Raw genomic sequence first — 27,193 nt, 5'->3', positions numbered from 1 at the left:
AGTGGAAGTGTAAAATGGTGTACCTCCTATAGACAGCAATTTGGCAATTTCTGTAAGAAATAGAATTCCACCTTTATGAAATTCTGTATGTTCACGGTTATTCACTTAAACCCTATTTGTAATAACAAAAGACTGGAAATAATCCAAGTTCCCTTCTATAGGAAACTGGTTAGTAATTTGGCACATCTAAACACAAAGGACTATTATGCACCAGTAAAAAAGAAATGAGACCACGTTCTACATGCTGGTATGGGATAATTTCCAGACTACACTCTTACCAAAAAAAAAAAAAAAAGGCAAAGTGCCAAAAAGTACATATAGTATGTTAACTTTTGTGTAAAAGGGGGTATAAAAATATAAATTCCTATGTGTTTGACTTTGCACAACAAAACCCTAAAAGAATACATAGCCTAATAAAAGTGGTTTCTTATAAGGGAAGGGTGACCGAAGGCTGTTTTCCATATACTTTTTATTTTGAAATCATCTGAATGCATTACCTACTAAAAATAAAGTTATATTAATTTGTGAAAACAATTTTGTGTTTAAAAAAATATTCTGGGTCAGTGATCTCTATGTACTACCTGAGATTCTCCTCTACTTTCTGTCCAGACCTCATATCTTTCTCATTCACTCTCAATAAATCATTCAATACAGAATGAGGTAAAAAGCCTCACTTAGACACCTGGGTGCAGGCAGTATCTGAGCTTAACCAGTACAAACTAATTCTACAATTATATATTTTATGTGCAAAAATACATATGCTATTAGTATCCAATAGTATAAAATTAATAAATAAGTCACAGAATGGGGCGCTGGGTGGCTTAAGCTTCTGACTTGGGCTCAGGTCATGATCTCGGGGTCCTGGGATCAAGCCCTGCATCGGGCTCCCTGCAGGGAGTTTGCTTGTCCCTCTCCCTCTGCCCCTCCCCCAACCCTTCCTCATGCGCATGCTCTCCCTCTTAAATAAATAAAATCTTTGAAAATCATGTATCTCCACAGCCCACTAAATGGTTGGAAACATGAGAAATTAAATAGCAGTATTTTTATAAACATTTGTTTTAATCAAAGCACTGAATGGACTAGGAAATAAATTCAGTACAGTTATCAGAAAGTTTTGAAATGGGAATTTAAATAGATCTAAATAATTCCAAACATATAAAACATAAATTGGAGGGCAATGAATAATTTCCTTTACTAGAAAGACTCTTTACTGAACACTTCACCAAATGTTCTTTTCAAAAACCAGCCCTACTGGAGATAAATCTCACTTTAAAAACATACATTTCAGATTTCAAAACATATTACAAAGCTATAATAATCTAATCTGTATAGAGGCATAAAAACAAAAGGGAGCAGAGAGCCACAAAATAAACCCTACATAGATGATCAAAATGGGGGCCAAGAGAAAGGACAGTCTCTTCAACAAATGGGGTTGGAAAAACTGGAAATTCATATGCAAAAAAAAAAAAAAATTAAGATGAAACTTTTTCTTACATTATATATAAATATTAACTCAAAATGAATTAAAGACCTAAACATAAGACCTCTAACTATAAAACTCCTAGAAAAAAAAAAACAAACAGGAAAGCCTTCATGACACTAGGTTTAGCTACAACTTCTTGCAGATGATACCAAAAGCAGGGGCAACAAAAGCAAAAATAGACAAATGGGACTACATCAAACTTAAAAATTTCTGTACAGCAAAGGAAACAATCAACAGAGTGAAAAAGCAACCAATGGAATGGGAGAAAATACCTGTAAACCAAATATCTGGTAAGGAGTTAATAACCAGAATACATCAAGAACTCCTAAACTCAAGAACAAAAAACAACCCAATAAAAAATGCAAACGACCTGAAGAGACATTTTTCTGAAGAAGGTATACAAATAGCCAACAAGCATATGAAAAAATGCTCAATATCACTAGTCACTAGGGAATTACAAGTCAAAACCACAATGAGATACCATCTCCACCATCATTAGGATGGCCACTAACCCCCCCACCCCAATCACACTTGTTGGTAAGATAGCACAACAGTGCAGCTACTGTGTAAAACAGTGTGTGTGTGTGTGGGGGGGGGGGTCCTCAGAAATCAAAAATACAACTACAATGTGATCCAGCAATCACTCTTCCAGGTATATAACCAAAAAAAGTGAAAAGAGGATCTCAAAGAGATATGTAAAGACCCATCTTCACTGCAATATTATTTACAACAGCCAGGAGGTTGAAGCAACCTAAATGTCCATCAACAGATGAACGGATAAACAAAATGTGATATATACATACAATGGGATGTTATTCAGTTTTAAAAAGAATGAAATCTTGTCATATGCTACAACACTGATGAACCTTAAAGACATTATGCCAAGTGAAATAAAGCAGTCACAAAAAGACAAATACACATGATTCCATTTATATGAGGTAACTAAAGTAGTCAAAGTCACAGAAACAAAAAGTGGAATGGTGGTTGCCAGGGGTTGAGGGGAGGGTGTAACAGGGAGTTAGTTGTTCAAAAGGTACAGTTTCAGTAAGGCAAAATGAAAAACTTCTACTAAAGATCTGTCGTACAACAATGTGCATATAGTTAATACTACAATACAGACTTACAAATTAATACAGAACATTTGTTATGTTTTTTTACCACAATAAAACAACAACAACAATAACACCCCATTTTGACTTGAATCAAGTCATGAGGAAACAGGTAAACCCAAACTGAGAAACATTCTACAAAATAACTGGCCTGTACTCAAAAATGTCAGTGGTAAGAGCACAAAAAGCCTTAGTATGACTAGTTTGAAGAGACGTGACAACTGAATGCAATGCACCACCTGAAGTAAATCAGGTTTTATCTAAAAAGAGTTCGCTGCACACTAGCTTTTGAAAAAATCATGAGAAACTATTACTCTTTTTAAAACCTAAAATCCTGTTTCTCCTTGAAATGAAAATTCTATTTTACTAATGAAATTACTAATTTCCTAATATTTAAACACACAAATTCGTATTTTACTAATAACAAAACCACAAATAATCTGGGTCTAAAACTCCTTGCTAATTAAAGTGTAAGTAGGGGTGCCTGGGTGGCTCAATTGGTTAAGAGGTTAAGCATCGGCTTTGGCTCAGGTCATGATCTGGGGTTCCTGGGGTCCCCGCTCCGCTTTTCCTCTCCCTCTGCCTCCTCCCCCTTGCTCATGCTCTGTCTCTCTCTTTCAAATAAATAAAAATCTTTTAAAAAAAGGTGTAAACAAAAACCTTCAGTACTGGCTTGCTTTCTTATGGGTTCCTGCTGACTACTGAAGGACACAAAACAAATTCCTTGTAATATTATATAGCTTTGAAAATTATTAAAGCTAGTTAATGACTTGGAAAAATGCTTATTAGTACTAAGTAAAAAAGCAAAACCCACAAACACATACGTATATACACACACATAATAAAACACAAATTTGGGGCGCCTGGGTGGCTCAGTTGGTTAAGTAAGCGACTGCCTTCGGCTCAGGTCATGATCCTGGAGTCCCGGGATCGAGTCCCGCATCGGGCTCCCTGCTCGGCAGGGAGTCTGCTTCTCCCTCTGACCCTCCTCCCTCTCATGCTCTCTGTCTCTCATTCTCTCTCTCAAATAAATAAATAAAATCTTTAAATAAATAAATAAATAAAAATAAAACACAAATTTGGAAAAAAGGGAAGAAAAGATTTTTATCTCTGTTGCTTATCTCTGCAACATGGGATTCTTCTTTTCTTTTTTTTTTTTAAAGTAATCTCCATACCCACTGTGGGGCTCAAAGTCACTACCCCAAGATCAAGAGTCACACACTCTACTGACTGAGCCAGCAAGGTGTCCTGGGTTTATTACTCTTTTCTGCAATTAACATTTTATTTTTTATTATAGAAAGTACATCTCAACTTATCAAACCCCCAATTCTATTTCCTTAGTTTCTATCAGAGAAACAAAGGAGATTCTTCTTTTAAAAAAAAAAAAAAAGGTTTATTTCAAGAGAGTGGTGGGTGCCTGGGTGGCTCAGTTGGTTAAGCATCTGCCTTTGGCTGGAATCATGAACCCGGGGTCCTGGGATCGAGCCCTATGTGGGCTCCCTGCTTAGTGGGGGGTCTGCTTCTCCTTCTCCCTCTGCCCCCTCCCCTCTCGTGCTCTCTCTCAAATAAATAAAATCTTTAAAAAAAAAAAAAAAAGAACGAAAGAAAGATTTCTTTCAGAGGGGGGGAGGAAGGAAGGAGGGGGGGGGGGGGGGGGGGGCAGAGGGCAAGGGAGAAAATCCCAAGCAGACTCCCTGCTGAGTACTGAGGCCAGATGTGGGGCTTGATCCCATGACCTGAGCCTAAACTAAGAATGGATGCTTAACCTACTGAGCTACCCAGGTGCCCCACAAAAGAGATTCTTAAGCCAGGGATGAGAAGTATTTTTGAACAAGATCCAATTTAGGGTGAAAAGGGAGAATTTATTTAACCTCCACAGGGGTGGGGTGGGGGGGGTTCTTATATTCCTACAACTCTGATTATTGTATTAACTACTGAAGAATGTGAGAAAAAATTATTTTAACCACTAAAATATTATCTTGGGTTATTTAAAAGGTAACATCATCATGGAGGCTGTTTTTCTTCTTTCATCTTTTACATCACTTCTATTTTCCATTTTAGCCTCTTCTGAACAACCATGAGAAGTACTAGTAACTCTGATTTTTTCTTAAAGAAAAAATAAAGCCCACTTGACCAAGGTCCTATGAAGTCCAATTCATTCCACCCAAAGCAAATTTTATTGTTTGCCCACCACAGCGTTTAGCTGGAGGTTAAAATCAGTAACTGCCACACAGCCCTTTCCCAACTTGGACCTCCCTCCATGAAAATTGCAGGATTGTCTTCAGAGCTCCTCACTACCCTAAGCAAAACTGTAAAATGCGCTTTCATTACTTGTTTATATTACTCTCACGGTTCCCTTTTCTTCAAGCTTCTCTCTCTTCCTGGCATCTCCTTCATCCCCATGCACAGTGCTCTTCCATTCATCAATCAACCCTGCCAGGCCAAACCAGAAAAGTGTCATAACAGGTGTTTGCATCTGCCTTTCACATCCAGGATTTCCTTTTCTATCAGCAGACAACCTATCCTCTATCCTGCAATTTATCCATCACACACACACACAACAAATGAAAAAAGGAATCCTTTACTCCCATTGTTGATTCTATCATCAACCACATCTGAATAGAAATGTATTTGTTTAATGTGTATCAGTATTTGCATCTTAGAATGATGAGCCATGACTGAAAAACAGTGTATCAGAGTTAAATAGGTACACTCTGGAGCCAGAGGGCCTGGTTCAAATTCTGACTCTTCCATTTGCTAGCTGTATTACTTTGGGCTCTTTATGTAATATTTTTTTAAAAGGGGGATAAAAACACTAGCTGCCTTATAAGGTTCCTTTAAGGCATAACTGACTTAATACATGTGAAACACTAAAAGGACCTGGGCATGGCAATCAGTAAATGCTATTTTACTATGCTCTTTACCCATAACTGTGGAAAGAAAAGTTTAGTCTTCTATTAAAACTGTCAGGAAATAAGCATATAAGAAAATATTTTTATAGGTAGGCAGCCCATTAAGTTGTATTATGGGGGTAAGATGAGAAGGAAATTTAGTCTTTTATGGTAGATAGGGAGACACACAAAATGCTAAAGGTGCCAACTCTCAGGGCAGTGTGGTGTCACTGAAGAATCTTCCATGGAAATGTGAGCTGCTAGGTGAATATGCTGAAAGCCTATTTCTGGTTACTCCTATTAACAAAATCAGGTGTGCTGGGTTACATCACGTTATCATCTTTGTGTGGCCCCGGAGGAGAGTTTTAAATGCTTCAGTGCCAGGAAACATGCACTGAAATATGCAGCACCTTAAAACCAGTCTTACTTTTTTGCTTTTGTCTATTAATTACATCATGCCTAAAATATGCACTATTATGCATCAAACTTACCTCTTACTGTAGTGTCTTTGTTTTCTCTTGAATTTCTTTAGCCATGGTCTTTAATTTGTGATGCTGTATTTTACTCAGGCACCCCAATTTTTAAATTTTTTAATAGTGGGCATAAATAAATGCATAAAGGCCCCAAAGGCACTCTCTTTGTACTATGACTTCTTTTTCATCTCTCTAGCCAGACCACCAAATGATTATTTTGCTTTTTCCCAAAACACCTGGCATTACTTTAATACTCTGAGTTTTGGGTTTCCTCCTTCCTGCATTAGCAGCTACCCAGGTACTGCTCTACCATTTCAGCCTTCACACCCACACTCACAGCTTTACCCAAGAATAGGAGGCTCAGCATAATCCTGAGAACAGAGATCCTTAGAGACAGTTGACCTGAATGTGGGTTGCCCTTAGGGTCTAGTCTGGCTCACTATTCCTGCTACCGTGCCTCCAAATCACCCCAACGTGGGATCTAGCTTCACCTGGAATGTGTTCTCCACAAATCTGATACACTCTCCTTCTGTACTCATAGGATTGTTTTTTTTCTAATATTTATTTAAATGTGTGATTCATTTCACGACATCTGTGCTCAATTTAACTGCTTAATACAGACCTAGTAACATTTTTACAAAAAGTGATGTTCCTAGAATGCATCCTTTTCACCAAGAGTTCTACCGTATAAACAAAGCAATGCTCTTCATTTGGGATCTTTTCCAACTCTTACCAATCAAAACATGTTTGTCCCACCAGGGTAAAGGGTCAATTATCATCATTTTTGTTAATGAGAACAGCAAAGGGCACTGCAAGGATAATGAGACTGAAGTTAGATGTTAGGCCAGCATCTATCTCACGCCTGCTGAAAACCTAGTGGAATATACAGGTCCACTTTACATTGAATAAGTGGAATTTTTCTTCTTTTCCCAATGTTGACTTGACAATGGTCAGCTTTATGAGACTGAGAAGCCACCCTCACATGTACTGAAGTGCATACTAGCATAATGCAAGACTGGCACCTTCCCAGGGCTTTATTATCTTTGCTGCAGATACAAATAGCAGAAGTCAATCTCCTTTCAGTAAGTTCCTCTCCCTGCCTGGCAGGTAACAAGGGGGTGCTACTTCCCACCTATCCCATCCTCCTGAACTCTCCTTTCTTTCAGCCAAGAAGCAGGTGAGATGGTCTACTGATCTGTATTTGTAGGTGTAATGCAGTGAGACAAGGAAGAGACCTTTCCTTTCAAAACAACATAAGGAGTCCTATTTTCAAGAACCATTTAGCTGAGTTCAAAACTAGACACAAATTAGCTTCAGAATACTTATGAAAAAATACTGAAACAGTATCTCAAGTTCCTTCATGTTCTAAAATTCTGAGATACTTAATGTTAACAGCAAAATTTTACCATATTAAATAAAAGGGGTAATGGAAGGTCAAAATAAAGAACTTATTACAATGTAAACAAAGTCATCTCCTCAAGGAGAAAAGTTTGAGTTCTCAATTTGATGAAGTTCTTAAATTCCGAAAGGAAGGAAGGAATTACAACATCTGGGGTGAGGTACCCAAAGTAAATTTGTTGTAACAGTAAGTAAAATGGAGACAGCATCTTATGCATGTGTCATCTAACTGACCAGTATGCAGAATTAGCCAAATGAGGTACAGTTTGAGTATCTTAGGTCATCAAAGACTATATGCCTCCAAGATGCTTCTAATCTGGAAAGAATACCCCAGTGTGTTCTGATTAAAGAAGTTCCTCAGACTACCAATACGGATGACTATGGAGAAATAGCACTGAAAGAGACAGGAAAGCACAATGTTCTCCCATCCATACCAAGACCGGAATCATTCCATTCCCAACTCCTTCTTGTCCTAAAATGACATTGTTGTAAATAACAGAGCTCACTTTTCATTTCCAACTTGGATCCACACAGGTCCTCAATTTCACTGTACATACCAATAATTTCATTGTTATATTTGGTTCTGTGTACAATTTTGAGTCCTACAAGATCAATGTCTCAAAAATGCCATGGTGTGTATACTTTTATCTTCAATACCCATTCATTCACTCATTTATTTATTCAGCAAATATTAAATTGCATACCTAACCATACGCTAGGTACTACTGGGCAGTGAAATTAAGAGGAAAAAAATGTCCCTGTTCTTAATTACTGTTATAGCCTAGTGAAACAACATAGGGCAAACAATCACAACTGAAGGTGGTTAATGCCACAGTGAGGGTGTGCACATGACACAGGAGGGCTTGAGATAAACAGTTTGCTTAGAGAAGGCTGCTAAATGTAATCCTGGAGATGAGACATAGAGAACAAGTTGTATTTTAACAAGTGGAGGACTGAAGTAAAGGGGTATGCGAAGGCGTGAAGGTTATGAGAAAAGATGGCATATATCAGAGTGTTGCAAAGAGCTATTTTGTAGCTGAAAGTGCAAAGGGTTAGAGGAATTGGAAAAAAAATGTGTACTGAGGTTGTATTCTGGGACTGTATGGTGAATGAGGTAAAATTCTGCTGCTAAGAAGCTTACCATCTAGAGAAAGAAACAGACCTTCATTTCCAACAGCTCATTTCAGTATGGTTGGTGTCCTAGTGAAGAACCCACAGGGAACTGTGGCTGGATAGGCACAAAGAAGGGCCTTAAAATACAACACTAAAATTTTATCTGATAGACAAGAGACTCTTTGAACAACTCTAAATGGATAATAATCACATTAGTGGCAGTGTGGACCAATAAAGAAGCTTCTGCCAAAAGCCCAGGCAAACAATGTGAAGTAAGCCACCCTACTGTGGCAATTGTACAATGTCTTTTTCTAACCAAGCAAATGGGGGATACTTTCAAATCTATCACGTAAAGAACAAAATGAAAAAGCCAGAGCAATATTTTCTGGAATTCTTTACACTTAAGGACACAGAAAGAAGTTATGTCAAAAAATGTTTAAAAACCCTTCCTTGAGGGATGCCTCGCAGGCTCAGTCAGAAGAGCATGCGACTCTTGATCACGGGTTTGTGAGTTCAAGCCCCACACTGGGTCTAGAGATTACTAAAAATAAATAAATAAACTTTAGAAAAAAATCCCTTCCTCGAAAAAAAAAAATCTCAATGATAACATGAATTTAAATTTTAGTACAGACAAGTTTAAGGCCAGTAATAGGCATAGTGGTAAGCAAACTGTGGAGTATCAATTTGATAGGATTAATAGGCACTGAAAATGACACTCACAGACTATATTCAAATCTAAGAAATTTAAAATGTACATAGAAAAAACAGAATAAAAATTTGTATGTGCAGGAGGATACTGTATATAGTATGTAGAATACATATGTTGACAGACTAAAAGAAAAAAATGAAAGTTAAAATAATGTTCTATTATTTTTATTCCATCTTCTATGGTATTAGAATGAAGTGAAATTTAAAAGCCAACCCAAGATTCATATTTATTGTATCTAATGGGCCTAAACCAGATAGGCTACACCCAATTTCTTCATTCTTGATTTTCTAGGATGGTTTTTAGATCTGGTAAAAACACATACTTTGGCTTGAAAAATCCTTATAATTCCTATTATGAATATGAACAGCTATCTCCTTCCCAATACAAAGGTAAGGCAAATTCAACAAGCTAAAGGGGTCAAAGTCCAAGAATACAGAGGAAACAAATCACATAAACAATTTCTGCATCGTACTTCTCTTGAATGCTTCAGAGAAGAGTCTCTGGAAAATGGTTCTGATACCTAAGAGCCTTTTAAAAAGCCATTTAAAAATGATTCAGTCAACAAACATACTATTTATTGTGTATCTATAAGCCATGCACTTTACTCTAAAGATACAAAGAGAAAATAAAACATTGTCCCTGCCCCAGGAGCTCCTAGTTTAAAAGGAGAGAAAGAATGGTTACAAATAATTGCAATGAAGTATGATGAGTCCTCTAATAGAGGTATGTACGAAGATACTGAGATGAGTAAAACACAGAGGTGTTTCAAATGAGACAAGTCAGGGTAAGCTTCTTAGGGGAGTCAGGTTTTAAATGAGTCATAGGAGGGGAAAGATGACTTGAATAGCATGTGCAAGGAAGTGTGAAACATGAAACAACCAGGCAAATGGGAGTAATTTTACATTAGTTCCTATGGTAAAGAGAGTGAGGGGAAGAACAACAGGAAATGAGGTTAATGGAGTAGACAGGGAAAAAAAAATCACAGTCTTGTATTCAAACTAGAGAATTTGGCTATTACTGAATTCTGTCAAATCTAAACTGCCATCAGTTAAAAGGTGAACCATGACTTTATGTACTATAAGAAGAAGAAAAAAAAGCTTTCTGTTGGAGTCTATTATAAAGTTTAATAGAATACTCCTGCACAAAGATACACTAACAAGTGGCAACAACCTCAGTGTAAGGTAAAGAATTAAACCAGCTATGCAAAAAGGTACAGCAAGAAACTTCATTTCTCAACTTGCCCTTAGGTGAATGGAGGAGGGAAAATTCTCCCCGTGAGAACTGAACTCTAGGGTCTGCAGCCTGAACTAAAGCTACCAGTGTGGTCTAAAAACAAACAAAATAAACAGCAAAGACTTTAAAGTGGTCTCCTGTTGAAGTGTCCCTACATGCTTGGCAGAAACAAATGCAGGTTTTCTTTAGATAAACTAGACCTGAATCCAGGACAACAACAATTTAATATGCAATCTCATTTCAAAAATGATCAATAAAAAAATGTGCATCTTAGAACTGATGGAAAACAGTCGATCTTATAGTCTGAAATCTGGAGAGGTTTCATAATTACCTGGGGAACTTTTTATTATGAGGCCACATACCTCAGACAGGTAGGCCTAAAGCAGAACCCCGGAATCTCTATTTTAACAAGCTACACAAGGCTTTTTCTTACACAATCAGACAAGATACCAAAACATCAACATCTGTTTGAACCATCCCCTGAAAACCCCTACTGTAGACAATAAAGAATAGTATGATTTTTAAGCCAGGGAATAATTAGATCAGACTGACACTCTAAGAAGACCACTCTGGTGCCAGTGGACTTTGTGGAGAAGATACATTAGAAGAGGGTAAGGAGCGTGTGTGCTCCTAATCTCAGCTGGTCCGCCCGAGACCCCCTGAGCGCCAACCCTATTCCCCCGCGCGGTCCCATTTCCGCTCCAACAAGATGAAAGAAACCATCATGAACCAGAAGAAACTCGCCAAACTGCAAGCACAAGTGCGCATTGGTGGGAAAGGAACTGCTCGCCGAAAGAAGAAGGTGGTTCATAGAACGGCTACAGCAGATGATAAAAAACTTCAGTTCTCCTTAAAGAAGTTAGGGGTAAACAATATCTCTGGTATTGAAGAAGTGAATATGTTCACAAACCAAGGAACAGTGATCCACTTTAACAACCCCAAAGTTCAGGCATCACTGGCAGCGAACACTTTCACCATTACAGGCCATGCTGAGACAAAGCAGCTGACAGAAATGCTACCCAGTATCTTAAACCAACTTGGTGCAGACAGTCTGACTAGTTTAAGAAGACTGGCTGAAGCTCTGCCCAAACAACCTGTGGATGGAAAAGCACCACTTGCTACTGGAAAGGATGATGATGATGAAGTTCCAGATCTTGTGGAGAATTTTGATGAAGCTTCCAAGAATGAAGCAAACTGAATTGAGTCAACTTCTGAAGAACATAAAACTTGAAGAAGTTACTGGGAGCTGCTATTTTATATTATGACTGCTTTTTAAAATTTTGTTCGTGGATCTGATAAAATCTAGATCTCTAATATTTTTAAGCCCAAGCCCCTTGGACACTGCAGCTCTTTTCAGTTTTTGCTTATACACAATTCATTCTTTGCAGCTAGTTAAGCTGAAGAAGCCTGGGAATAAAGTTTGAAACAAGGTTAATAAAGTTCTTTGCCTAGGAAAAAAAAAAAAAAAAAGAAGAGGGTAAGGAAAGGCAATGGAGGAGTAGTAAATATAGTAAGAAATTACGGAAATAGTTTTAAGGCAAGATATCGTGATTAAATATAACAATGGGGAGAAAAATAAAGAGTACCAAGGAGGCAGAAACAGAATTTTATAAAAATTAGATGAAAGCAGAGGGGTATAATCTAATTCTAAAAACCTTCTGAAGATTCACCCCTAATCAGCATTATATCCACTAGGCCTTTAAAAATAAATCTTAAATTTGAGTACAGTAATCCACCAACTTTTAGATGTATAATAATAAGGTGTAAGTGCTACACAAAATTCTGTACTAAATATCAAATGTTCCAAATGCAACTAATACTCAAAATGATTTCCAAGTTCAGATGTTAAGCAGAGAGATTTTATTCCTTAATGTTTTACATTTCTATGAATTAATGTATATGCACTAAAAAATGAAAATCTCTTTGGGCATAAAAGAGAGAAAGGATCTTCACTGGTTGATAAATTTAAATTACATACAGAAAACAATGAATCAACAAACTTACGTTGAATATGAATGAACTGTTTTGGCTGTTTAAACTCTCCTTTGTACAAGCGATTGTAATAGTTGACGTTGCTCTCTGCCTCAGGAACTGGAATGACCATGCTCTCTTTTTTTTCTCTAAACACTTGCTGTGCTGAAATAGCTCGCTGTAAGTGATGTTCCTGGAAAACATAAAATAGGCAACATAAGTCGTTTTAATAATGTTAAGTCAATGCATAATTCTATTTAAAATTTACTTTGTTTAGTAACTGCAAGGTGACTTAAGAATTAATTATAAGGTTTCTTTGCCATAGAACTATAGAAAACATTGCCATTGACATCTCTTAATACTTGTGCTCATCCTAATATCACCTTAGATGTTTATAATTTTATTAAGTAGAATTTTCTTTAAAGATTATACACATATTCACAAACTAGAATTTAACATCTCAATTAAAAGAAAATTAATTCCTTGTTTGCTAAATTAACAGAGGTGTTTGTCGCCAATACCAGAATATGGGAAAATATGCGAATGACAGGAAAAGATTTGTGTCACAGGTTTTAATTATCTTCTGTAAGTACAAACCTGAAACTGCAACAGTATAAAATACTGAATAACTCAAAAAAAGAAAAAATTACGTTCAACAAACTATATTACTATCACAGCAAGAAATATTTTTAAGCTCAGGTTAAACAAAAGTTCCGATAAAATAATACATCCTGATTCTAGTAACTTTCATTGTCTCCATCACTTAATACCTACTTTCTCCCTTGACCCACAAGGGACCATGCTCAACAAAGTAGTTTTACTTTGTAGAAGGCAAATTAGGTCATGTCACTCCCCAATAGATCCCCTTCATACTCAGATTAAAGATTAAAATTATCACTGACTTATAAGGCCTTATTTCTCTCTGACCTCATCTTCTACCTCTCCCTACCCATCCTTTATTGTAGCCACACTGCCTTTCCTTCAGGTTCCTAAATATCCAAAAGGACTGCTTTTGAAAATTCCTTCAAGTCTCATCTTATCAGAGAGGTGTTCTGTGATTTCTTTATCTAAAAGATAAAAAAGAGTACTGGCTAAGAATTTATCAGTCATTCTTTCAATACATTTCAGAGCACCTAGTAGACACCAGATACTAAGAGTGAATGAGAGACTCTGCTGTTAAGGAACTTAGCTAGTAGAAGAGAGATATCTAAGTATGCAATCATGTTTGGGCTTGATAAGCATGTCTCTTCTCAATTAGTCAAACCACTGTCTAAGGAGGATAGAGAAAGATATCCAAAGAAAGTAACATCGAAACTAAATCTTTCAGGATTGGGGCACCTGGGTGGCTCAGTCGGTTGAGCTTCTGCCTTCGGCTCAGGTCATGATCTCAGGGTCCTGGGATCGAGCCACACATCAGGCTCTCCACTCAGCAGCGAGTCTGCTTCTCCCTCTCCCTCTGTGATCGTTCACTCTCTCTCAACTAAATAAAAAAATCTTTAAAAAACTTTCAGGATCGATAGAGATTTAGATTTAACAAGGCAAAAGACCAAAAAAAAAAAAAAGAAAAGAAAAGAAGAAAGAATCCAGGCAGAGAAAAATGTCCAAAATAGACAAAAGCTCAGAGACATTCAATAAAAGGCAAGCAATTGAGATAGTGGGTGGGTGCTAGCTTAGATATGAGTTTTTCCACTTTCAATACCAGAAGAAATGTTTTTCTTCATAGGGTAAGATCCCAAGTTGGAGCACTAAATACACTTCCCCATACAAATATTACTATCAATTTAGTAAGAGTCTTCAGTAAAAACCTTTTGAGTTAACTAAACAATTGTGAGAGGATCAAACACACCCACAAACAGCATCAAGGAATTAGGAAAGCCGGGCTCTGGAAAGAGCAATTTCTAGCATTATTTAAGTCTATATTTTCCTATTACCTTACTGACATTTCACCTCTCCTGGTCAAATAAAGTGATGCAATATGAAACGCCACTTTGTATTTTTATAACGTTTTATAGTTCTCAAAGTACATCTACAATCAAAAGCTTATTAACCCCTCAAATTTGGGGAGAAGGATAGATATTATACTACATCATATATGAGACTCAAGAAACAAATGATTTGGGGCGCCTGGGTGGCTCAGACGGTTAAGTGTCTGCCTTCGGCTCGGGTCATGGTCCCAGGGTCCTGGGATCATCAAGCCCCACATCGGGCTCCCTGCTGAGCGGGGAGCTTGCTTCTCCCTCTCCCTCTGCCTGCTGCTTCCCCTGCTTGTGCACTCTCTCTCTGTCAAAAATAAATAAAATCTTTAAAAAAAGAAACAAAAAACAAATGATTTGCTCTTAGTTATGGTATAAAAACATGAGAGAGTCAAATTTCAGGACTCTGACTTGAACGTTCTCTGACTATTCCATCTTTACTAGAATGGGCTGTTAAAAATTAAAAAACCTGGGGCGCCTGGGTGGCTCAGTTGGTTAAGCGACTGCCTTCAGCTCAGGTCATGATCCTGGAGTCCCAGGATCGAGTCCCGCATCGGGCTCCCTGCTCGGCAGGGAGTCTGCTTCTCCCTCTAACCCTCCCCCATCTCATGCTCTCTCTCTATCTCATTCTCTCTCTCAAATAAATAAAATCTTAAAAAATAAAAAAAATAAAAATAAATAAAAAAAAAATTTTAAAACCTGGTTGTCTTTTGTTCCCTACAAGCTTTCCGTACAGTGCTGTGAATTGTGTAAGACTGATGAATCACAGACCTATACCTCTGAAACAAATAATACATTATATGTTTAAAAAAAAAAAAAGAAGATAGTAGGAAGGGAAAAATGAAGGGGGGGAAATCAGAGGGGGAGACGAACCATGAGAGACTATGGACTCTGAGAAACAAAATGAGGGTTCTAGAGGGAAAGCGGGTGGGGGGATGGGTTAGCCTGGTGATGGGCATTAAAGAGGGCACATATTGAATGGAGCACTGGGTGTTATATGCAAACAATGAATCATGGAACACTACATCAAAAACTAATGATGTAATATATGGTGATTAACATAATAAAGTAAAATTTAAAAAATAAATAAATAAATAAAAAGTAAAAAACCTGGGGCACTTGGGTGGCTCAGCCGGTTAAGCGTCTGCCTTCAGCTCAGGTCATGAACCCAGGGTCCTGGGATCCAGGCTCCCTGCTCAATAAGGAGTCTGCTTTCCCTCTTCCTCTGTCCCTTCCCTCCACTTGTGCTCTCTCTCTCAAAAAATTAAATCTTTAAAAAATAAAATAAAAAATAAAAAAATAAAAAACCATGTTCTTGTAATGCTAATAATCTAGAAACATGGGTGATGACAGGAAACTGAGCTAACTGGTAGCACATTTTTGATTTGAAGAGATTCTTTTGATATATAATGGACTTTCTCCTAAGTACAAAACATTTTTAGGTATTATCCAATTACTGAAATACATCTTTAATAGATGAAGATTTAATATTATTTTAATTTTACATGTGAGGAAATTTAAAAATAGATCATAGATGACTCTCTTCTTGTTAACACAGCTGGCAGATGACAGAGCTGCAGCCAGAAATTAAGGAGCCAGATCATGACACACTCCCCCATTTTAATTTACAGACCAAATTTAGCTCTAAAAATAAATTCTCAGCTATCATTTCCTTCCCCATATTATCAGACAGACTCTCAACCTAAAAACTCAGAAAAAACCAACAACGATAGAGCTTCTAGAGGCCTGTGTTTCATACAATAACCATAGCCAGTGACGTAAACATACAAAGTCCTGGAAGTAGGTATCAACCAGAGTTTTCATTTGTCTTTACTGGGGCAAAGGGTTGGCAGGAATAATGGTGATTCCTTGTTACATGCTGCATTATGCATTGGTGAGGTTACGTGGTTTTTAAAAGGGCTACTTGGTTTCTTTTCCATTAAGAAGGCATTCTTTTGACCTACCAACTCCACCTAGGAAATTCAACAAAGGCAACATACAAAGGGGCAACAATGACTAAATAAAATGCTTATCAGGCACTGTTTATAACACGAAAAAAAAAAAAAACCCATAAAGTCTAAATGGCAACAGAGAATTAGTTATATAAAATTATGTTATAGATATAAAACGGAACTCTTGGGTAGTAGTAAAAACCAACATGATGCAGACCTCTACTAACCTGAAAAGATGTTAGGATGCTTTGAGGCAAGAGACAGGTGGATGGGTGCTAGTTTAGATGTACAAATATAACATGTATAAATAGAAATGAGTATGTGTGTAGAGAAAATAGACTAAAATACAGAATAGAATACACCACAAAATATTTTTTAGATGGGCCTTATATTCTTCTGTGTTTCTGCTCTCCCATATTTTCCAAATTTTCTGTAATAAATCTATATTACTTTCCTAAGTTTAGAAAGTGGTATAAAAGTTTTGCATCTTAAATGAAGGGACTAACCACCAAAATACACAAAGTCACTTCTTACGACTTTGACATTCTGAAATATCCTTTTGAAACTTATGTATTATACCTAAACATTTTTGTATTTTCCTAGATATTTACATTCTCTGTGCCTTCTGTTTTTCCTAGTAGTAAACGATAAACTGTTAAAAGCAAACTAAAAGGAACTAAATAACTCATGGCTTTTAGTCATATATAATAAGTACCAAGCACTATCCTACAAAATGCAGGCCAGAATTTTTTTTTTTTTCTTTTGGGGAGGAGTAAACTAAGGCTCTATGGCCACACTGGTAGAACTCAGCAGTGCTAAAATTTGAATCCTGGTTTGTATGACTCTTTTCCATCTTGCCAACCTCATGCCCCAACTTGTGTACCAGAATCTATCAACTGAGGGCGCCTAGGTGGCTCAGTCATTAAGCGTCTGCCTTCGGCTCAGGTCATGATCCCAGGGTCCTGGGATCGAGTTCCGCATCGGGCTCCCTGCTCTGTGGGAAGCCTGCTTCTCCCTCTCCCACTCCCCCAGCTTGTGTTCCCTCTCTCACTGTGTCTCTGTCAAATAAATAAACAAAATCTTAAAAAAAAAAAAAAATCTATCAATTCAGATCAGCTGCACTAAAAAAATTAAGAAAATCAAAGATTCTCCATTGGTATTTTAAAAATTCACATGCAAAACCCCCAGTTAAAGACAGCAGACTAAATGCCTACATTTATCTACTTCACCACCCTACAATAGTAAATTTACCAATAAAGGACTAAGAAACTTATAAAGCCACGATAACAAAGAGAATGAGAGATGAGCCATCAGCCCAAAACAGTGTTGCAAAATTCTGGGAGATCAAAATCAAAAGATGAAGTTTTGAGTCCTTGCAGAGAAGGAAAAGATAAAAACTGAGCCCATTTGTCCTATAGAAAACACGATAATGGGGATTTTGAAACACTAGTTAGAAACAGCTAAAGTGAGCAAGTACTTCTTTGCCTATTCCTCCAAAGTAGATCATTCTACACAGACAGAAGAGGGCACCATAGAACTAATAAAATTGTGAACCACCCTTAACCTACAGAAGTAAAGAAAACCTAGAAATCTATTGTTATTATTAAAATTTTTAAAAAATTCAACTATACCTGTAATGAGAAACTCTCTCCACTCTGCAGGAGAGAGGAATAGAAAAAAACTTCAAGAAAAATGCACCAAACGAACTTAATTAAATATGCCCCAAAGAAGCATTTAGAGATATGAAAAATATCTTTGAATCAGAAACTCAAAAACTAAGATCAGAGAAGGAGGAAAAAAATGAAAAGAGCTAACTCAGGAAAAAAAGAAAACAACAATTATCTCAGAGATGAAGACTGAAGTTACTAGGAGCCAAGTGCAAAATATACTCAAACAAAAAATTGTTACATAAAGGTTGTCAAATGACCAAGAGAATGAAAATGAGATAAAGAAAGTAAAATGAATAAGGAAGACAGTGAGATGTAAAACAAAGAAGGCATGACATTCATATAATTGGAGTCCCTGAAGAAGAAAAACAAAACAATGCAACAGAATATTCAAAACAACAAACCCCCAAAACGTCTGGAAATAACAGATCTGAATATACGTATCAAAAAAAGCTCACAAGGGAGCAAGATGATATACAAAAATCCTCACCACCACAGGCACAATGTGACAATGCTCAGTGCAGTCAAGAGAAAACACTCTTCTCACAGCTTCTCTCTTGGGAAGAAAAGAGAAAAGCACAGAATGTACATCCAACATTCCAGCTTTTTGGGAAACTGCCCAAGGGACTAACTTCTGTCTCAGCTAACTCAGAGGGCTGACTGAACCAGCCAGCATTCTCTGAATGCCTGGGGGAACTGTAGAGAACAGGAGAGAACTCAGAGTATTGCTGATGCACCAAAGAAGTTATAGTACTGCAGAGAGACACCAGAGGGAGCAAAAAATTACAAACTTCTGAAAAACTAACAATACTCAATTAAGGAAATTATGTGCACATGCCCAGAGAAGATGCATCTCCAGAAAAGGTTTGAGAGGCTTCCAGATTCCCTGCCTGGGCTGACTGGAAAAGGTCTTCCCAGTATGAAGCCAATTCACAGAACACTGGGAGAGGTGACTGTTTTTGCAAAATGCATAAATTAGGGGCACCTACCTAGCTCAGTCGGAAGAGTGACCCTTGATCTTGGGAGTCGTGGGTTCAAGCCCCACCCTGGGTGTAGAGATTACAAAAATAAAAAATAAAATAAAATAAAAGTAAATCAATAAACTTAAAAAAAAATTTAAAGTAAAAAAATAAAATGCACGGGGTGCCTGGGTGGCTCAGTCGATTAAGCATCTGTCTTTGGCTCAGGTCATGATCCCAGCATCCTGGGATTAGGCCCCACATTGGGGTTCCCTGCTCAGCAGGGAGCCTGCTTATCCCTCTGCCTCTGCTCTTCCCCCTAACTCATGCTCACTCCCTCTGGTGCATGCGCGCTCTCACTTTCTCTCTCTCTCTCATAATAAAATCTTTAAAAAAAAAAAAGCTAAAAAAATAACATAATAAAATGCACAAATTACAGCAAAAAATAACAAGGTGCATGAACAAACAGGGAAATATATTCAATCAAAGAAACAAATCTTCCAAAGACCCTAAAGAAATGGAGATGTGTGAATTATTTGACAACAAAGTTTAAAATAATTATCTTAATAAAGCTCAATGTGCTACAAAAAAACACAAATAGGCAGCTAAATGAAATCATGGAACCTGATGCATGAACAAAATGAGAATAGCAATGAAGAGATAGGAAATATCAAAAAGAACCAAACAAATTCTGGAGCTGAAGATTACAGTAACCAAATTGAAAAATCCACCAGAGGGATTCAACAGTATATTTCATCAAGCAGAGGAAAGAATTAGTGAACTCAAAGAGAAATCACTTGAAATTATTTAGTCAGAGGAACAAAAAAGGGGGAAAGAAATGAAGAAAGCCTAAGAGATTTATATGACTCTACTGACAGACCAATATAAACATTATGGAAGCCCCAAAAAGAGAAAAGAGAAAGGAGCAGAGAACTTGTTTGAAAAAAACAATGACTGAAAATCAAATCAGAGGAAAGAAACGGACATCCAAATTCAAAAAGCTCAATAACATCAACAAAGATGAACTCAAAGAAGCCCACACTAAGACACACTGTAATCAAACTGTCAAAAGTCAAAGACAAAGACAGAATCTTGAAGGCTTGAGCAAGGGAAAAGCAAACCATCATGTACAAGGGAACACCCATAAAATTATCAACAATTTCTCATCAGAAATATTACAAGCCAGAAAGGAGTGGGCTGATAAATTCAAAGCACTGGAAGAAAAAAACTGCCAACCAAGATACTCTATCTGGAAAAACTGTCCTTCAAAAATGACAAAGGACAAATGATAGAGACCTACCCATATAAACAAAAAATGAGGGAATTCATCTCTACTAGACCTGTCTTGTAAGAATTCTAAAAGGAGTCCCTTCAAGTGGAAACAGAAAGACACTAGACAATAACACAAAAACATTCAAAAACATAAAACTCTGGTAAGGGTATACATTTAGATAAATGCAGAATCTTGAGATACTGTAATGGTGGTGCATAGGTCACTTATGATTCTGGTATAGAACTTAAAAGATAAAAGCATAAGAGTAAGTATTAAGGGTGACTGGGTGGCTCAGTTGGTTAAGCAGCTGCCTTCTGCTCAAGTCCTGATCCTGGAGTCCCAGGATCGAGTCCGCATCAGGCTCCCTACTCAGTGGGGAATCTGCTTCTCCCTCTGACCCTCCCCCCTCTTGTGCTCTTTCTCACTCTCTCTCAAATAAATAAAATCCTTTAAAAAAAGTATTAAATACAAAACTATGTTAATGACACAAAATGTAAAAAGATTTAATTTGTGACATTAATAGCATAAAAACAAGAGATGCAAACAATTTGAACTTTTCTATGCAACTGAGTTATCAGTTTAAAAAAGACTGTTATACTGTGTTTTCATTTGTCTCAGTATTTTCTAAATTCCCTTGTGATTTCTTTCTTGATCCCGATTGTTCAGAAGTGTGTTGTTCAGTTTCCACATATTTGTGACTTTTCCAGTTTTCCTTTGCTGTTGATTTCTAGTTTTATTCCATTGTGGTTGGAAAATATACTTGGTATGATTTCATCCTTCTTGATTTTGGTAAGAGTTGTTTTGTGGCCTAATTTGATCTATCCTGGAGAATGTTCTGTGTGTGCTTGAGAAAAATACGTATTCTGCCGTTATTGGGTGGAGTGTTCCGTATATGTCAAGCTCTTACCAAATAATTGAGAAGGAAAAACTTCCAAATTCATTTAACAAGACCAGTATTACCCTGATACCAGGATCAGACAAATACTACAAGGAGGTGGGGGGGGGGAGTGGGTGAAGGTAGTCAAAAAGTACAAACTTCCAGTTACAATTTTAGTAAGTTCTGGGGATGTAATGTACAGCATGGTGGCTACAGCTAAAAATACTATACTATATACTTGAAAATTGCTGAGAGTAACTCTTAAAAGTTCTTCAAAAATGTTCATGGGGCGCCTGGGTGGCTCAGTTGGTTAAGCGACTGCCTTCGGCTCAGGTCATGATCCTGGAGTCCCGGGATCGAGTCCCGCATCGGACTACCTGCTTGGCAGGGAGTCTGCTTCTCCCTCTGACCCTTCTCCCTCTCATGCTCTCTGTCTCTCATTCTCTCTCTCTCTCTCAAATAAATAAATAAAATCTTTAAAAAAAAAAAAAAATGTTCATGGACCGTAACACTTAGTAACAGAACTACCATAGGATCTGGCAATTCCACTTTTATGTGTATATCCAAAAGAACTGACAACAGGATTTCTAGAAGAGATATTTGCATATCCATGTTCACTGCAATGTTATTCACAATAGCCAGTGGTGGAAGGAATCCAAATGTTTACTGACAGGTGAAGGGATAAACAAAATGTGGTATATACATATAATGGAGTACGAGCCTTAAAAGGAAGGCAATTCTGACACATGCTATAACATGGATGAACCTTGAGAACATTATGCTAAGTGAAATAAGCTAGTCCTGGTCACAAAAAGACAAATCCTGTATGATTTCACTTATGTGTTACCTAAAGTCAAATTCTTTCCTTTTTTAAAGATTTTACTTTTACGTAATCTGTACACCCAACGTGGGGCTTGAACTCATAACTGCGAGATCAAGAGTCTCATGCTCTACTGACTGAGCCAACCAGGTGTCCCTAAAGTAGTCAAATTCTTAAAAATAGCAAGTAGAACGGTGGTTGCTAGGGACTAGGAGAGGAGGAAAAAAGAAGCTGTTGTTCAATGGGTATAACTGCGATTTTCCAAGATGAAAAAGTGCCACATATCTGTTGCATAACACTGTACATACAGTTAACACTATTGTATTATAGACTTAAAAACAGTCAGATGGCAAACTAGGTTATAAGTTCTTCACACAACAATAAACAAAAAGCTTATTAAGTACCTGGGAAAAGTAATCCAAAACAACAACCAATTCTGACACATTTTTGAATAAAACTATTTCAAAAATAATAAAAAAATTGTCAGACTCCAAATAAACAGTAATAGTAAAATAATAGTACTAATTATTATAAATGAATACATTATTATAGTAAGTCAAAAAGCAAAAAAAAAAATCAAACTAAAATCAGACTTCAAAAACAACATAGCTCAACATATCAATGAAGCAACATTTTAAGAAACCTCAATGAATGAAAAGTATGAACCAAGGATTTTATATTCAGCTAAGCTGTTCAAGTATCAAGGCTACAGAAGGAACTCACGGAATTCTATAGGGGACTTTGAACAAATCTACTAAACTAGCACTGTTCAACAGAAATATAATGCAAGCCACACATGTGAGCCATATATTTAAATTTTCTAGTAGCCACACTTAAAAAAGAACAGGTGAAATTAGTTTTAATAATATGTTTTATTTAAGTCAATATACACATCTACAATGTCATCATTTCAACACACAATCAATACAAAAATGTATGGAGATACTTTACATTTTTTTCTCCCGTAACAAGTCTACAAAATCTAGTGTGTATTTTACCTGTATGGAACATCTAAATTCACACTAGCCATATTTCAAGTGCTCAAAAGCCACAAGTGAATACTGGCTACATACTGGATACTACAGTCCATCTTCACCTTGGCTTAATCCAACCAAGATATAACTCATAAACTCTAGTAAAATTTTATGTGTACACACACACACACACACACACACTCCCTCTCTCTCTCTCTTCATCCAACCAAGAGATAACTGGTAAACTTTTAGTTTAGTAGTAAAATTTTACTTTCACACACACAAATCTCTCAAAGATGGGAAAAGGATGAAAGACTAATGTACAAACATCTGCACGCGAAGTGGAAATAATGCAACTAAAAATGGGAGAAGAAAAAAAAATACAAACCTTCTTAAATACAAAATACAATCTTTTTAAATAAGAGCAAAAAGAGAGGGGCGCCTGGGTGGCTCAGTTGTTTAAGTGGCCGACTCTTGATTTGAGCTCATGATCTTGGGGTCCTGGGATTGAACCCCATTTGGGCTCTGCACTCACAGCAAGGAGTCTGCTTGAGGATTCTCTCTTCTTTTCCCTCTGCTCCTCCCCCCCCACTTACATGCTCTCTAAAATAAATAAATCATTTTTAAAAAGAGCAAAAAAAGAAACAGACAATTTAACAATACAAAAAATTATTAAATATTATAAAAGAATTGAGATCAAATACATTCAGTCATATCAATAAATACCAACGGACTTATCTATAAAAACAAAATTTTCAACTTGTCTCATAACCCAAGACTCAACTACATGCTGTGTACAAGAAACACACCAAAAAAAAAAAAAAATGTGGTTCAGAAAAGGAAAATTAAAGGAATCGATGGAAGTTTATCAGGTAATGGAAGACAGTAAGAAAGACAAGCAGATCCCAATTATCAGACAAGTAAAGTTCAAGTCAAAGAGCATTAAGCATGACCCAAAAACCACAATTCACAATAAAGGCTTTTAGTTTCTGCATATCATTCATGAATGTCTGTCTCTGTTAAGTTTTGGATATCCTATACATATTTAAGAATATCTATGCATCAAATAACACAGCAACCTTTTTATAAAGCAAAAGCTACAGTATATGTAAGGACTGATAAAGACACACTAATAGTATTAACTAACTTTAACACACCACTCTCAGCATAAGGCAAGTGGACAAAGAACAAGTATGAACCTAAGCACGGACCTAATTTAGTAAGGCAGATCTTATAGCTACATAAACTTTACACCCAATGTTCCTTCTTCTCAAACACACAAGCAAGTTCGATAAACGTGATCATTTATCAGTTAAGAATTACAAAAAGTACGGTATTATGAATGGAGTAGAATGGATAAAGAAAGAGACAATTCTCTGAGCATTATCTCTTTTGTATGGTTCTGAATTTTAAAACCATGTTAATGGTTTAACGTTCTCTAAAAATAATTAAAATCAACAAGGATGTGGGGAGAAACCAAAATAGTACACAAGGAGAAACAACAAATAAACCTTAATTATTAGAAATGAATATTCATATATCCACAATGAAGAGAACAGAAAACAAAGAAATTTTAAGTTCCTTTGGAAAATAATGATTTGAAGCTCATGTGTAAAAATTAGATAACATACACTTCAAAGAATTGTGATGATACAGTAAGTAGTTCATGGCACATTCTAAGAGATAAAAGTTTCTTGTTCTTATTAAAACATATCACAGAGGTGCAATATTCAAAATAGTGGAATTTTAAGAACAGGATAAAAAATATTTAGGGATTTTGACAATTAAAACCCTTTCTTCAACACCCATTATAACATAAAATTCCCTGAGAAAGAAATGTCCCCAAGCTGATAAAGAGCAGGTACCCATGGAAAACCTATATCTAACCACCATACTTATGGTCAAAGACTGAATGCTTTCCTCCTGAGATGAAATTCAAGCCAAGGAAGCCTATTACCACTTCTAGCCCACATTTCACCTAAGATTCTAGTCAGTACAATGAGGGAAGAAAAACAAATACAGGCATGAAGACTGGGAAAGAAGACCAAAGTTATTTTACATGATATGCTCATATAGGGAAAAAAATGCTAGGGAATCTCAACAGAGCTCCTAGAACGAAAGTGAATTTAACAAAGTCACAAGTCAATATTAAATAAAATCTTTAAAGAAACAAACAAAACACTCAATTGTATTTCCATATATCGGCAACTGAAAAATGAAAATAAAAAGCAGTATCATTTACAACAGCATCAAAACTACTAAATACTTAAGAGACAGGCTTAACAAATTATGTGTGAAACTTGCATAGCAACATAAATGGAAATATAACATGTTCAGGGATTGGAAGGCTCAATACTGTTCCAAAAAACACTTATTTGGGTAAGTTTTCCTCCAAATTATCTAAATTTCTAATAAATTCCAATCAAAACCCCAATAAGGGTTTTTTTTAAAAAACAGAAATGGACAAGTTGATCCTAAAATTCATTTAGAAAGGTCAAAGAAAAATAGCCAAAATAACTTGAAAAAGTAAATTTGAAGGACATACACAATCTGATTACAAACTAAATCATAAATCATAAAGCTAAATTAATCAACAGTGGCACTACCATAAGAACATGTAAAGCAACAGAAACCATAAAGATAATGAATTTTAGACAAAGGTGCCAATTAATGAGGGAATTAAATGAGGGTAAGGATAGACTTTTCCACAAATGGTCTAAACAGGAGTTTGGGAAAAAATAAGCCTATGCTCTTACCTCACTCTTTATATAAAAACTAACTCAAAATAGATCACAGACCTAAAAATAAAGCCTAAACTTATAAAAATATCCGTAAGAAAATATAGGAGAAAAATTTTAGTGACCCTGGGTTTGGCAAAGATTTCTTAGGACACAAAATGCACAGATTATAAATGAAAGAACTGATAAATTGGGCTTCCTGAAAATTCAAAAATTATGCTATTCAAAACACATACTTTAGAAAATGAAAAGACATGCCAGACTGAGAAAAATGTTCACAATACATATGTGAGAGCCCTTCCATGCAGAATATATAAAGAACCCTTATATCTCAATAATAATAAACCAACCCAATTTTTTTTAACACAATGAGTCAAAGATTTAAACAGACACTTCACAAAAGAAAATACAACAATGACCAATAAGCACTTGAAAAGATGCTCAACGACTTTATATCAGGAAAATGCAAAATAAACCCACAGAAAGTTTTGACTACACACTCACAAAATGACTAAATTAAGAAACTGACAACACCAACTGTTGGTGGGAGTGCCAAATGATATCACCTCTTTGGAAAACTACTGGGCAGTTTCTTATAAAGTAAATACATGCTTATTATGGGGCACCTGGGTGGGCTCAGTCAGTTGGTTAAGCACCCAATTCTTGATTTTGGCTCCGGTCATGATCTCAGGATCTTGAGATGGAGCCCCAAGTTGGGCTCCCTGCTCAGCAAGGAGTCTGCTTGAGATTCTCTCTCCCTCTGCCCCATCCCCACGCGTGCTCTCTCACAAGTGCGCACTCTCTCTCAAATAGTTTTAAAAAAATACATGTGTGGGCACCTGGGTGGCTCAGTCGTTAAGCGTCTGCCTTCGGCTCAGGTCATGATCCCAGGGTCCTGGGATCGAGTCCCGCATCGGGCTCCCTGCATGGCGAGAAGCCTGCTTCTCCCTCTCCCATTCCCCCTGCTTGTGTTCCTGCTCTCGCTATTTCTCTCTGTCAAATAAATAAATCTTTAAAAAAAAAACAAAAAAAACAAAAAAATACATGTGTAACACATGACCCAGCAATCCTACTAAATATGTACCCAAGAAGTAAAATGCATGTCCACAAACAACTTGCACATGGATGTTAACTGTTATTTTACTTACAATAGCCAAAAATTGGAAACAATATAAATGTACATCAACAGGTAAAGAGACAAAGTGGATAGATTCATTCATTGGAATACTACTCAGTTAAAAAAAAAAAAAGAGGGGTCAAACTGATGATATGCAGAACAATGATGTACCTCAAAAGTATACTGAGGAGAAAGGGCAACCCTCTTACACTGCTGATGGGAATGCAAGCTGTTGCAGCCACTCTAGAAAAACAGCATGGAGGTTCCTCAAAAAGTTAAAAATAGAGCTCCCCACAACCCAGCAATTGCACTACTAGGGATTTACCCAAAAGATACAAACATAGTGATCCAAAGGGGTACCTGCACCCCAATGTTTATAGCAGCAAGTCCACAATAGCGAAACTGGCAAGTCCAGCTGTCCATCAACAGATGAACGGATAAAGAAGATGTGATGTGTGTGTGT

The 27,193-nt window shown here is 36.7% G+C and overlaps 2 protein-coding genes across 4 annotated transcripts in view; one reads left to right on the top strand and one right to left on the bottom strand.

The window, feature by feature from the left end:
- Positions 1-27,193, bottom strand: part of EPC2 (enhancer of polycomb homolog 2) — a 123,745-nt gene that overhangs the window by 63,199 nt on the left and 33,353 nt on the right. The window contains exon 2 of one of the 3 annotated variants that reach the window (XM_021702801.1): positions 12,414-12,573. In XM_021702801.1, coding sequence (XP_021558476.1) covers positions 12,414-12,573 — 160 coding nt within the window. Of the gene's footprint in view, positions 1-4,923; positions 4,997-12,413; positions 13,336-27,193 lie in introns of those variants that run through there. The other 2 variants (XM_044913641.1, XM_021702802.1) reach the window with 2 other exon arrangements.
- LOC110591860 (transcription factor BTF3-like) lies at positions 11,034-11,607 on the top strand. Its single transcript, XM_044913642.1, has one exon. The coding sequence runs from the start codon at positions 11,119-11,121 to the stop codon at positions 11,605-11,607; it is 489 nt and encodes a 162-aa protein (XP_044769577.1). The 5' UTR covers positions 11,034-11,118.

Source organism: Neomonachus schauinslandi, chromosome 3 (assembly GCF_002201575.2).
Source record: "Neomonachus schauinslandi chromosome 3, ASM220157v2, whole genome shotgun sequence".
NCBI classification, from domain to species: domain Eukaryota; kingdom Metazoa; phylum Chordata; class Mammalia; order Carnivora; family Phocidae; genus Neomonachus; species Neomonachus schauinslandi.
This window is presented reverse-complemented; position numbering and strand designations above follow the sequence as displayed.

What these genes read in the sequence shown, in the direction of transcription:
- LOC110591860 (XM_044913642.1), top strand. Translation starts at nt 11,119, where the DNA reads ATGAAAGAAACCATCATGAACCAGAAGAAACTCGCCAAACTGCAAGCA.